At 35.3% G+C, this 13,255-nt stretch overlaps 1 protein-coding gene across 1 annotated transcript in view; it reads right to left on the reverse strand.

Annotated features, from left to right (window-relative positions):
- Window positions 1-331: 331 nt before the first annotated feature.
- PHTF2 (putative homeodomain transcription factor 2) overlaps window positions 332-13,255 on the reverse strand; it is a 59,177-nt gene continuing 46,253 nt past the window's right edge. The window contains exons 11-18 of the mRNA XM_057364470.1: window positions 11,570-11,698; window positions 10,127-10,399; window positions 8,832-8,963; window positions 7,800-7,886; window positions 6,506-6,661; window positions 4,752-4,847; window positions 2,384-2,509; window positions 332-1,627 (exon numbers count right to left, since the gene is read on the reverse strand). Of these exons, the coding sequence (XP_057220453.1) occupies window positions 1,607-1,627; window positions 2,384-2,509; window positions 4,752-4,847; window positions 6,506-6,661; window positions 7,800-7,886; window positions 8,832-8,963; window positions 10,127-10,399; window positions 11,570-11,698 (1,020 nt within the window). The 3' untranslated portion in view covers window positions 332-1,606. The remainder of the gene's footprint in view (window positions 1,628-2,383; window positions 2,510-4,751; window positions 4,848-6,505; window positions 6,662-7,799; window positions 7,887-8,831; window positions 8,964-10,126; window positions 10,400-11,569; window positions 11,699-13,255) is intronic.

Below are 13,255 nucleotides of genomic sequence, written 5' to 3' on the forward strand. Positions count from 1 at the left end.
CTTCCAAAAACCAGAATGCACTTTGGTCATTATTAAACATTAGTACAGAGGCAAATAAAATACAAAATGCTTGTTTGTGTTGCTTTATATATAAAAATATTTTATACCACATAAGTTTAAGAYTCAATACTTCCAATCTTTCAGAAGTCTGAAGATTAGCACACATGGTGCAACATTCAGACTCMTGTCACCAAATTACTTGTCATTTTTCAATATGAAGCCAGTATTTTAGAAACATAAAATATAAGAATACTTGTGCCCGGTGGTATTAATCCTCCCAAAATAATTTGTAGAAGRAAAGTTTGTTCCAAGCTACTTAATTCCACAGAGAGATGAACTCGTTATTTTTGTCACACTGAAGAACCATGAGTCAATATGACTGGTCCTTGTGGGAGGCAGGAATAGCAGGCAGAGGGAGAGGTGTTGGAAACCCCAGCAGAAAGCACAAGGGAATGACACCTGCTGGGGAGGAATGGGAGTTATTTCAAGTCACAAACCTGCCAAATCCCAGGCTTTTTGMGCTCTGCTGCTCACCAGAGCAATTTGTTCTTTGTGTTTAATTGTTCTTAAACTTCACTGTGGTATGAATGGCATATACTATAGTGTACAAGAGCATCTAGCTATCTTTTGCTCACTCATTCAAAGCATTCCTTTCACCAGTAAATAATTTGCTTGCTTAAATATTCAACTTCAACATATAATACATACTGCTCCATAGTTCACCATAATATATTCCAATTAATATACATTTATATGTATAAAGTTTCTCATTAAAAGTAACAATAAAAAGTGCACATGCACAGTCAGAGCTGCGCAGAACAGCCCAGTATTTCAAATAAATACAATATTTAATTTTTATCAAAATATCATACAGCATGGTAACAATTTACAATTATTGCTCTAATAAGTGTGTTATCAAAGAACACTTGTTGACTTCTTATATAATACCTTTTTAATATCCCAGGATATTTAAACTGCAGCCTATATGAGTTTAAATCCTGGAATTACTCAAAATATTAGAAATTYCCACTTGTTTCTAATAGTAATATAAAACATTTCTGCTACCTGTCATACTGTATTGTCAGTAATTTATTTTCTTAATATGTCTCACTTTTCTATTGCAACCAAACATCTATTGATGTTGTCCTCATAAACAACAAATGGCTGGTGCAAATGAAATATTCTAAACAATTTTACCACACTATCAAAAATCCAATGACTTCCTTATAGTGTTACTGGTAAATAAAAATATTCAGCATTGGCTTCAGCTTTAATAACAGATAGAGCAAATTAGTGTCATCRATTTTCAGGATTTCAAACTCTCAGACACACAGTTTTTGACCCTTCCTAAATCGGACCCTTTCCAAAACTAAGCAAGTAAGTTTGAAAATAAAACATAAATGTCAACTAAAACGAACATAAACTGGTGAGAAGATGAAATAAATACAAAGATTGCACAAGACAGATGTAAACACTTCAGTTTTCCAAATAACTTCCTTGTAGAGGTTGTAGCTTCTGAAATACAGATTCAGTGGCTGCTGTGAGGCAGTTTTGTCCATCAATGAGCTTTTCTGTAACACTGTTATTTCATCTTCTTTCTATACTGTCAAGATTTGATCTTCCAGAGCTGGAAAAATTAGAGCAGCACATCAATTTATTCTCAAATTATTTCTGTTTACTGGAACTGCAATACCACCACTTTTTTTTCTTACTGCACTTGCTGCATATTCTAATGATACACAAAATACATTTTACATTCATTTACTTCTAACAGGAAAAAGACAGTAGAYGTAATCAAAACTAATGGCCAGTAACGGGTTTTGTGACAACTACAMGCTTGTGCCTCATAACCTGAATCTTGAAATAGTTTCCAAAGTTTGTAGTTCAGAGGGGGCCAGAGAGAAGGATCTAAGGGGACAGCCCTTCAGCCATGACTGACACTGYAGGACTGCTCACAGTAACACCATTTCTACTGCAAGACTTCACTGCAGGGCAAGACAAGGATAGCCCTGTCTGCCTCCCTTAAAGAGCTACACAGTCARCAGTGAGGAATTACAGAGAGAAAGCCAATCTGGGATATGAAGATAAGTTAAGGAAGGTTTGTATTTATGTGTATAAATGTCTCCATATTTATGTCTAAGAATTCTTTAATTAAGTGTCCTAAATGAAGTTACAAAGCCCCATTTTTTTCAGAATAAAAAAAAAAAGTTTAAAGGATTGCTCTGACAAATACATCATTATTCTTCTATGTTTAATTTAATAATTCAATAACCATTTTCAAACAATAAATCTTCTAGTTAGCCCAGTTAAGATTTAACTATGCTACAATATGTTATCCATCCATGATAACATGGTGAAAAAAAGACACTTCTCAAGTATTTACCTTTAGATTAAATCCAAGCAAGTCACTGATGACACCAGAAACAGCTGACAGGATGACAACTTGGGTGATGTTATAAAGCAATGGATTCATTGTAAGCCCATATAACCTAAAGGGACTGTCCAGTTCCTAATAATGCAAAACAACAGAATCATTAAAAAAAAAAGTTCACAAAGGGGGTTTTGTTCCAATATTAGATACTTTAGGAAGTCTTCAAGTCTCATTAGAGTAAAACATTCTCCKATAATTCTGCATATAAAACACAATGTGCAGGAAAATATTCATCACATTAATTGACTGTTGACTGCTGTTGTCTAAATAACCCTTTGAAAAATTGGAGGCTACCCATGTACAGCATCTGCCAAACTGCTCACAAAGCAATGAAAATGGAGAGATAGGTGACACCATTTTAGAATTCCTTGCAATTTTCCAGAAATCATGTTTGGTGTTAAAAGAGCAGACAGACAGAACCACAAAAAAATGAAGAAAAAAAATTCCATAATGACAGATTAACTCCCGACTATGAAAATTAATAAAAATGTCTTTCCTATTGCAATTTCCTTCCTTTTTATTAATTTTGAGACTAATTACTGATAAAAGGATGGTAAAGGAAAAAAATAATAATCATTTGACTGCCATTATTTTACTTTTTTTATTGGAAGGAATAAAGTATTAGCCCAAAGTAACCTGCAACAAAACTTGAACAAAGAAGCTATTTCACCAGCTTTCAATTATTGATATGTGAATATATTCACCCAAACTTTTTTGGCCTAGAAACACGTCAAATAAAGGAAGGAAAAAAGAGTTTTAAAATATAAGAGTAGATTATATAAAGTCTACCAGCTATCACTGCTTTGGCCATTTATATTTTCTAGCTTTATATTCATCTTCRTCCCTCTCCTGCACTACATCCTGGGCCTTGAAAAAGGCCTTATAAACCCTTTTTTTTTAAAAGTAGAATTTCAAAGCTGATTCTTATTGCAAAAAGGTGAAATAAGAATGAACAACCTTTTCATTTAGATGTAATGTGGTATAAAACTCTGCTGCAAATACAAAAGATAAAAAAGACACAATTCTAAGCAGAGAAATTCTTTAAGGAAAAAGTTTCTAGATTTTGGATTCATCTTAACAATTTTGTGAGTGAAAACAGTAAGAATATTCAATAGAATCTAGTCTTTAATAAAAACTTAAAGATCAAAACCACCCAAAATCAAATTTAAAAAACCCCAAGCCCATTTAGCAACTGGGCATGAAGTATGCAATTGCACTGATCAGTACCAAGAATTTATTTAAAGCTCACGGTAGGTGGCTTGGAAATATCACTTTTAGGTATGTTCTCCCTAAGTGATGGCCWGGGTCTGGGATTTGTGCCACAAAACCCAAGTTCCCCATTGGAAAAGCCTGTCAGTTGATACACTTCTGTCAAGAGTAAAACGTGAACACGTTTTTGGAACACCAAGGAGGGCACGAAAAAACAGAAGCAACCAGGATCAAGAGCTGATCAGCATCCAACCCACCCACATTCTCACAACAATCAGCCCATGAGATGAYATCCTGAACCTGTTGTCTATTTTACTTGCCCAGTCTCTCCTTGGACCCAGATAATCTCTCTGCATCCACAGTGTCCTTTGACCACCTGATGCACTGAGAATACCTCATTTTGTTTGCTCTACAACCAGCTCCTAAAAGCTTTGCTGTTCTTACACCAGGAGATAGTCACTGACTTAGTCAGGCTGTCCTTATTGCTGCAGCACAGCTCTCAAGTTGCTGCTTTGTCAGCTCTGAGTCCTTGCTGACTCCATCAGTCCCCTCATGGGAAGTGCTGTGGATCTTTTTTGAGATGAGGGCACCAGCACACACCTTGCTCCAGGTGTGCTGCTGGGGAGAATTACTCACCAAACTAGAAGAAATCCTCTGATCTCACCTACTGGCTGGCTAAATTAAACAGAGGCTTCAYTTTAAGGACTGCCCCCTGGCACATGTGAATCAACAGGCTAAGGGACCAAAATTCAATGTGTGGTAGAGTAGAGGCCACAAGCTCTTGAATCACCACTCTAAGTGACACTTAGACAACAAAATTGCATCATTTATTTCTCAAGCATCCATCATCCTGTCCATCCTGAAGTACCTTCTCTCGTTCTGCTAATATACTGTTAATGAATAAATCTTGCTGGATGTAGTAATAATAATTTGCAATCCACGGTGATAACAGACTGCAGTGTAAGAACAAGCAGCATCACTGTGGAAGAGATACAGGGCAAATTTAAATCAAAGCACACCTTACTGCCTGCAGAAGTCACACAAGTGACTCTTTAACCAATCTTTTTCTACTTCTTTTTTTATAATATGGGAATACTATTTTAATTCTTACCTTCAATAACTTAGTAGCAAGCTTTAAAACATTGTTCACTAATGTCAGTTCCTCCTTCTTATTAGGCTTTTTCTCCATTTTCAAGTACAAGTTTATCTGATTTAAAACAAAAACAAAACCACTTATTCAGAATTTAAAGGAATTCATTTGAAAACACTTAATATTTCAACAAAACAATTACTCAGCAGCCATATAAGAAAAATGTAATGACATTTCTGCAAGCAAGCAAATGTTTTGGCTCCTTTTTAATATTTAAGAACAAGTACTGGCTTAGCATCATAGGAAAATACAAGGCTTTATTATATAACAAATTACATTTGACATTATTATAGCACTAACTTTAAAGTTTAGTCTGATCTAAATCAGGCAAAAAAATCCACCACATGGGTAAGGTTTACATAATTGCTTTTTCTTATTCAAGAGTTGCCTGAGGTTTGACAATTCATCCACAGAAGGTTTTTATACTAGCAGGCAGACCTTACAAGGCTTAACATACACAAAAGTTATTGAACAGACTGAAATGCTAAACCATAATTTTGCTAAAGTGTAATTTCTTTTAAAAGATTCCAGTATAATTTAGTACTTCATGTGCACCTTGAGTGCAGAAATCAATCTTTCCAGTGCCTTGAAATATTTGAAAAATTATTAAACTCTTCATTGCTGCAGGAGAACTGTACACTGAGCATTTCAATATTTCTGTGATGCAGACTTTTTTAGGTCATTATTTCTGAGAAAGTTAAGAATACAAATTAGCTCTCTTTTGACCTTTTAGCAATTTTGAAGCACCAGCTTTCATTCTCAAACAACCTGTGATATCCTACACCAGACAAAGGCTAGCTTTTATTCTTTTTTATTGCATAATGAAAGCAAATCAAAGGAAAAATGTCTTGAAAAGCCATTAACTGTTTATTTCAGGATGACAACCTTGAAAACAAAAAAATTAACAATTCAGCAACATGCTGAAGTAGTCCTTCAGATGACACTTACCAAACTACAGAAAGGAAGTGATGCTATATGATGCTATGATATATTTAACCACCTTGCTGTATGGTGGTTATTGAAATAAGGGGTCACAGACATCTAAAAGAAGTAACTGAATATTATCAGATCTCCATCAAAGTTACAGGTCAAAAATCAAAACCTACACCTAATATACTCTAAGCTCCTGACCTATCTATTACTACTGCATTTTAAAGTAAAATTATGCTTTCAGAGGCAAACAGATTCCAATCTCTAAATACAAAACTACTGATTTCAACAATTCAAGATTTATAAGCAGGACTAAACCAAGAATAAARGCACTAAGCAGCAATTCTGAAAACCCCAGGAAGGTTCAAATCTCTTAAGAGTTATAATGATTTCCTTAATTTCAATAATAAACTTTACATTAGGAGAGGACTGTGCGTACACAGCCACACACCACACCCGSTTTGAGACTCAAAACTGGCAAATTGACAGCTGTGGTCAGACCATACATTCTATTTTGCTCACAAAGTTACAAGACCAATTAAAAACACTTTCAAAAGGACTTGAAAAATTACAATCAAGCAGCATACAGAAAAAATCACTTTTAGTTTCCCATCACGACTCCTCCCAAACATGAAATTCATGGGTTGAATATAAAGCACACAGAAGTGCCTGGAGTTTTGTTGGTAAAAAYAGAATTTGCAATTTCAACTTATCCAAGAAGCATCCAACCTACCAGATGAATGAGCTGTTTGGATATAAAAATACAGGCCTATACAAATTCTCACCTGCTCAGTAAGTAATATTGAGGTATTGCTGTACTTTTTACTTGTTTCAGATCCAAGAGTAACAAATCTTAAAAGAAAAAGAGTTAGTGAAATGCACCAAATTATGAGTTCCCAATTGTAGTGACAATCAAGGAAGATCTCATGCATGTGAAGCAGCTGGAAAAAAAAGAGAAAAAAAAATTAATTTGGAGTAATAATTACATTGTAATACAAGAAAATAGTTATGCATCTCCACAACTTCAAAAACAATTCCCAGTAATAAATATATGGAAGAATTTCAGGCATATAAAATCTTTGAGTCATAATCTTAAATCAACACTGCATCAAAGATATGAGGTCTGAGAAAAGATATGTTCTGAAAGGCTAAATCAGAATTTAGACTCTTTTTTTCCATATTCCTCAAGCAATAGAAGAAGATATACTGTAAGACAATTTTAAACTCCTGTTCAAACTTGCAAAGACATTACATGGGMTAAAAAGTAAAATACACCCTCAAACATCTGAAATTTTATATGTAAGTTACTGCTAAATTACATTCTTAATAAAATASTTATAGTTAGCTAGCAGGCAAACACAACAGAGTTAATTAGGGAAGAAACTAGAAATAAAATACAACAGAAGCCATTAAGAAGTTCCCCTGYGTTTTGAAACAGAAGCTCAAAGACAAGTCTTAAGCAGTAGAAATCTTTAAGCATAGATTTGCTTACTAAAAGGTTTTCCACTAGAGGGCAGGCAAATATAGCCAATAAKCCTGTATCTCACAAAATGCATCAACCAAGGTCATTACCAACTGTCTCTCCAGAACAGTGGTTTGATGCAGTATGTTATGAACTAAAAAAAAAGTGTTCCAAAAACCACAGTGAAAAATAAAGGAGGACAAAGATTTCAAAAATAATAGTAGTATCACAGAATCATAGAATATCCTGAGTTGGCAAGGATCCACAAGGATCATCCTTCTGGTCCTGCACAGGACACCCCCAAAAAATCACATTGACACAGGTGAAGAATCCACCACTTGCCCTCTTCAGACTCCACACCATTGCTGATTGCCCAGACCCTGAACTGTTGCTTCAAATAAGAAGATATTTTCTTTAGATATTACAAAGAAATATTCTAAAGTACATGAAATGAACAATACAAAATGGAGGTCCATTCTGAAAAGCTTTTACAGCTATTACTGTTTTTTTTACTGAGGTCTTCTAACTTACTAGAAATCACCATGCAAAAGGCACCCAAAACTGTTTCAAAAACTATTAAAGTCATGGCTGTTTCTCTCCAAGTAAGATTTCCTCACCTGTGCACAACAGATAAACACAACTGAGATGGTCAGCAGGAAGGCAGATGAAACTATGACATCCACTGAGCGCTGAGGACCCCGACGCTGAAAACACAGGATATGAACACACGTGAGTGAAACCCAGCCAGTCTGCACTGGTATTTGGCATAACTAGTTAGCATCACACTGCTCTTGACTGGTCATTGCTCAGCTGGGTCAGTTCCCTCTGCACCTGCCTCTGACCACTTCTTTGTTATCCACATTATTATACAGATCTTTCCAGTGGCTCAGGGAAAGGTAGAATATATAGATGTGGTTGAGGGAAGACATTGTCTCTACAACGTCAACACATGCAGGAATTTAAAACAGCAAAACCACATTCTATTATCCAAGTGATGTTATCCTYCTTTCACCCCACCTGCACCACACTAAATTTTGTTTGCTTATAGTTCCTGCTTACCACACTCTCCAGCTCCACCATAACTCCTTCATGTTTTCATAACCTTTTCCTGCTTGTAAAAACTACTGATAGGAGATTTCAGGGATCAGAATGTCTTACAGATAACACTTGGGCATAATTTCTAGCTTCCCCTGCCACAGATATACTCACAGCACAAATATACGTGAACTGTGTTGCTTTATAAATTCCTTGTGTTAATGACACCAACTGATGAGACTCTTACAATAAGATATTGTCAGTATTAGACTACAAGTGGTCACTTTTTACCCAWCAAATTCACACGACTTTTCAGCTGGCATTACTAAGACTCCAACTCTGAACACACTCATGCTTTAATCCAAGATGAAAACAAAACATTAATTTTCTCAAAATCTGTCTGCCTGCTGGTCCAGAGTCACTAAAATGAAGCATATATGGGACWTATGCACCAACAGTAAATGTACAGGAAGAAATACTCAGACTACAAAGCCAACCTTTCCTCAGCAGCTTAGATATTTTATCTTAAAACAGTAACATTCATTATTTTAAAACGTTTAAAATGTATTAAATGTGTTAAAAATTTATTAAAGCAAGAATATGCATTATTTTACCTTTAGATAGGACCTGAGAGAAAGCCACATTTTTATATTCTGCACTTTCTTCAAGCGGAAGTGAGGAACCTCTGATTTTCTTGCCCTTCTGGCAGATGTTAGATGACCAAAAAGTTTGGCAAAAAGTAGCCGCTGCAGAGAAGAAAAAAAAAAATTACCTTAACTGTTAATCGATTTTCAGAGGTACTAAAAAAATATAAGGCTTCACTAAATATGTCAAAGTAATAAACAACGTACCAGTGTAAAGTAACATACGTTAATATAAACCAGAAAYAAGTGTAGCATATTAAAAAGAGGAAGTACACTAAAACATTTTCAGTCTCTACATTCTAATGATTAATAAAATTTAGCTACACTTTGAGTTCCTTACTTCAAATTTTAGACAATAGATGTGCTATGCTCTTTAAATTTTGGGGAAAAAATCAAAACCTGCCAATCATTTGCATTAGWGAGCACCTATACCACGGGAGTTCCTTTCAACAAAATCATTATTAGAAGTGGATTAATTCTATTCTACTCTATTACATTGCGTATAATTTGAGAACARAGAGTATAAAAATATTTCTTTTGAAGACCAGTAAGTATCTAYATTCTGCAGCTAGTGAGGTTGTTCTCTCAGAAGTTTCAATTGCAGTAACAAGCAATAATAGTGTATTGCTTCAGAGAGCAGCTCTCAGCATCTCCAGCCACAGAACTGATCCCACAGCAAAGCAGGGCCCTGGCCAGGGATGGACAGAGCTGCTGTGAATGTCCCACCCCTGGAAGTGTTCAAGGCCACACTGGATGGGGCTTGAGCAACCTGGTCTAGTGGAAGGTGTCCCTGTCCAGGGGAAGCTTCAGCTAGAGGAYCTTYAAGGTCCCTTCTAACCCAAACATTCTATGATTCTATTAATAAATGAAAGGGTTTGAATGAAACACACTGGAAATTATAGAGTTCTTTTCCTGAAACTACTTTTCCTTGTGGAAACCTGAGACAGTTGTGGAAACCAAAACTGGGACATAACTGAGTACTGGGTTAATGTATTGAGCCAGTTTTCCCTCAGAAATTCTCCCCAGGAAAAAAAAAACCCAAAACAAACCAAAAACAACAAAAAACCCCTTTTCACTACAGAGACTTCAGTCCACTGGAACTGAGTCATCTCCTGAACCATAGGCCCACTGAAGTGTTTGTCATCACTGATCTATGACTCATAGTGCGCTGAAGAAAACAAGTTTAAAATATCCACAAAGTCAAAAAACACAGACATTAAACCTTGATTTGCGTCAGATGAAATCTCCTGGTTTGTTGTTCATACCTGTTTATATGTTCTCTCTGCTACACAGAGCAGGAAAAAGAAAATCCACACTAGAGACACCCGGACTACAAAACTTATAAAAACCATTGAGAGAACCAGAAGGTCTCCATCTGATCCAAATGCAGTCATGCAAAGTTCAGTGGCAGAATGKGCAGCTAGCTGTTCTAAATCTTTAGCTTGGGAAAGTCGAAAGACAAAGGGCATTAAACCCAAGATTAAAGATATGACATTTCCAAAAATCTGATAACCAATTCCTGGTATATAGCTGTTCACCTGAAAACAAAAGAAAATAAGGTATATATTTAATTTTGGAATGATTTTGTTATTAATTCAATAAACAAAATATTAATGTTTTTATTTTRTCACACAGAACACTTTCTAATCTGATAAATTATATGAAAACTTCAACCAATCATCTTCCCATTTTAGTATTAAAAAAACAGGAAGTCCTCAAAGAGCACTTAAGGCACACGAACCAAGTAAGACAGAGCATTTAAAAACCCAACAATAAAACATTGCAGTTAAACACCAGTGCATATTCCTGCACTAAAAATTCACTGAATGCTGAATTAGTCCAGTGGGACAATCCATGCTGCTTCTGTATGATGCTCCTATTGCTGCTTTGGTTTAGGTCRTATCCTTTTTAGTGGAATCAAAATGTTTACAGTGCAGACAGGACTGGAGTTGTGTTGTGCTGGCTCTGGCTTGCTGAGTTTATCTCTGCTGTGGATTGCATCCAAACCTGTAAAGTCTCTGAGTCAGACAGAGATCAGAACCAGGTTTGTGAATAAGTAGCTTTTCAACAAGTTGGAGAGAGTAAGCATCAACTTGTCAGARCCAGTGAGTTTTCTTCAGCTATGCTAGTATTTTGACCAACTCTACAAAATACYCATGTTGTCTCTATTGAAAAAGAGCACAACATCAATTAAACATATTTCCAACTGTTTCCTGAAGAGGGGTACCAGGAAAAAGGGGAGACATGYCACTCATCCTCTTAGCTGTTTGCTTCCTAAACAGGAAAGCTTTCTTTTCCAATCCTAACTTTAGAATCCAGACACTCAGATCTGTATATTCCTAACCCAATAAATTACTTGTTAATTCAAATTAAGCAGATAAACACAAATATTCACAACATGTRTGAATAAAACTGAGGTTGGCTATGTGAGCAAGCACTTAACAATGCAAACATATTTTACTGTCCCAACACTGAAGATTTGGCAGCTCTTTCATCTGGTAGCAACAAGTAAATCAGAATGATGTAAATCATAGAACAATAATGTGAATAACAGATACTTAAATAACAACATGAGCAACAAAGCAAACAAAAAAMCCACAACCAACTAAACCAAAACAAAAAAGAACCCAACCATAAACCAAGCTTTTTTTTTGGTAGTGCTTAGACTTCTAAATACTGTATTTGAAAAAAGTAAAACAAATACTCACTCTGTTCATTATCATACCACTGATTTCAAGCACAGACATATCTGCTTTCTTGCAGTCATTACCCTCCCATACAATTGCACTTATTTTTTCTAGTCCTGGATTCAAACTGTGGATCCAAGGCAAATGACTCTGGGAAGGAAAAGGAACATCTTGCATGAGAATTAAAAATCCACTTTCATGTCAATATATCTTTGCCAGAAATATACTAACAACAACAAAACAAACAAAAAAACAAAAAAAAAAAAAAAAACAAATTAAAAAAACCCCAACCAAACCAAAACACTTTAGATTGACACAAATATTGCTATACAGCATTTACTTCTACTATATGTTAACATCATTCCTCAAAGTCACCCCCCCCCTTCTTTTCCAAGAACAGAGATCTCTCCTTATCCATATTCAATTTTCTAATGAATTAATGTGATTAAGGATTTATTGGCTTCTTTTTCCCTCAAACATACCAAAAAAGAGAGAAATATGAGGAYAAAGTTCTACTTACAAGTCATCTTTAATTCTGGCACATTTAATGAAATTTTTTATTATCATTATTTCTTTCCCCCCAAGCCCTCTTCTCAGGTTAAGCCTACGGGAATCAATTTTTTTCATTTGCTCTTAATGATGTTTGTATACTTGACAATCCTTGTCATGGATAAAGAATGCCCTGTGCACACTGGATCTGGCCAGAAGCAGAGAGCAGCAGGTGCCTGATCAATACAGGCACTCCAGGAGCCAAGCAAACCCAGGCTAATTTACTGAATGCACTTAGGAACCTTCTTCCCAAACTACAGAGCCAWGTGAGAACTGCAGGATATGGAAAAATGTGACGAGTTCTACTGTGACCATTTCTTGACCTTCCTCAGCCCCGYCTCTCTTCTCTCCCATTCAGGAGATTAAAATTGCTTTCAGCTTTAGTCACGTGGCACTATGTGCATCACACTGCTGGAAATGGTGGTGCTGGCAGGGGCAAGGGCAAGATATTATTTTTAGATTTTAATTATCATTGATTAAAAATTTGATTTTATTTTATCGTTTGCTTTATAAGTATTGATCTGAAATCTTTGTAATCTGCTGAGTACTCAATTATCTCCCTTCTAATTTCCTCTGAATGAAGAAAAAATTATTTCTATTATTAAAATAGCACAAGTATTTGTTGCAGGTTTTTCGTAACCACAGATTTCCAAGCTCTCCCTCTAGAGGGAGTATCAACACCAGGAGCTGAAACTCAAAAACAGAATCTGCAATCAAATAGAAAAATTCTCAGCTGGTCAATATAAATCCTCAAGCCAATATATATACTGTTTTTCAACTCACTACACCAAGGCTTAGTGTTTTACAGAATGCAAGCAGGAAGAACTAAAGATAAAAAAAAAAAACCAAACGTGCATGAAATCCAAATTGCTATTATTAAATTTAAGGTAAAAAAAACATAACTCAATAGAATTTAGACATGTATAATACACACATGTTATTATAAATATATATATATATAAAGCACTGGATACTACATATTTTAGTCTTCTATTTGATTTTCTTATATATACATTTTTAAATAAGCAAACAGAAAGATGTCTGATAAGTGCTTATAAAAAGCAATGCCACTAAAGAAAAAAGAGGAGGAAAACAGACCAAAACCCAAACAACAAAAAATTAAACAAAATTTAAAAAAATAATAAAAAAAACACACAC

This window comes from Malurus melanocephalus, unplaced genomic scaffold (genome assembly GCF_030028575.1).
Source record: "Malurus melanocephalus ecotype Western Australia unplaced genomic scaffold, MMel_1.1 scaffold_39, whole genome shotgun sequence".
NCBI lineage: Eukaryota > Metazoa > Chordata > Aves > Passeriformes > Maluridae > Malurus > Malurus melanocephalus.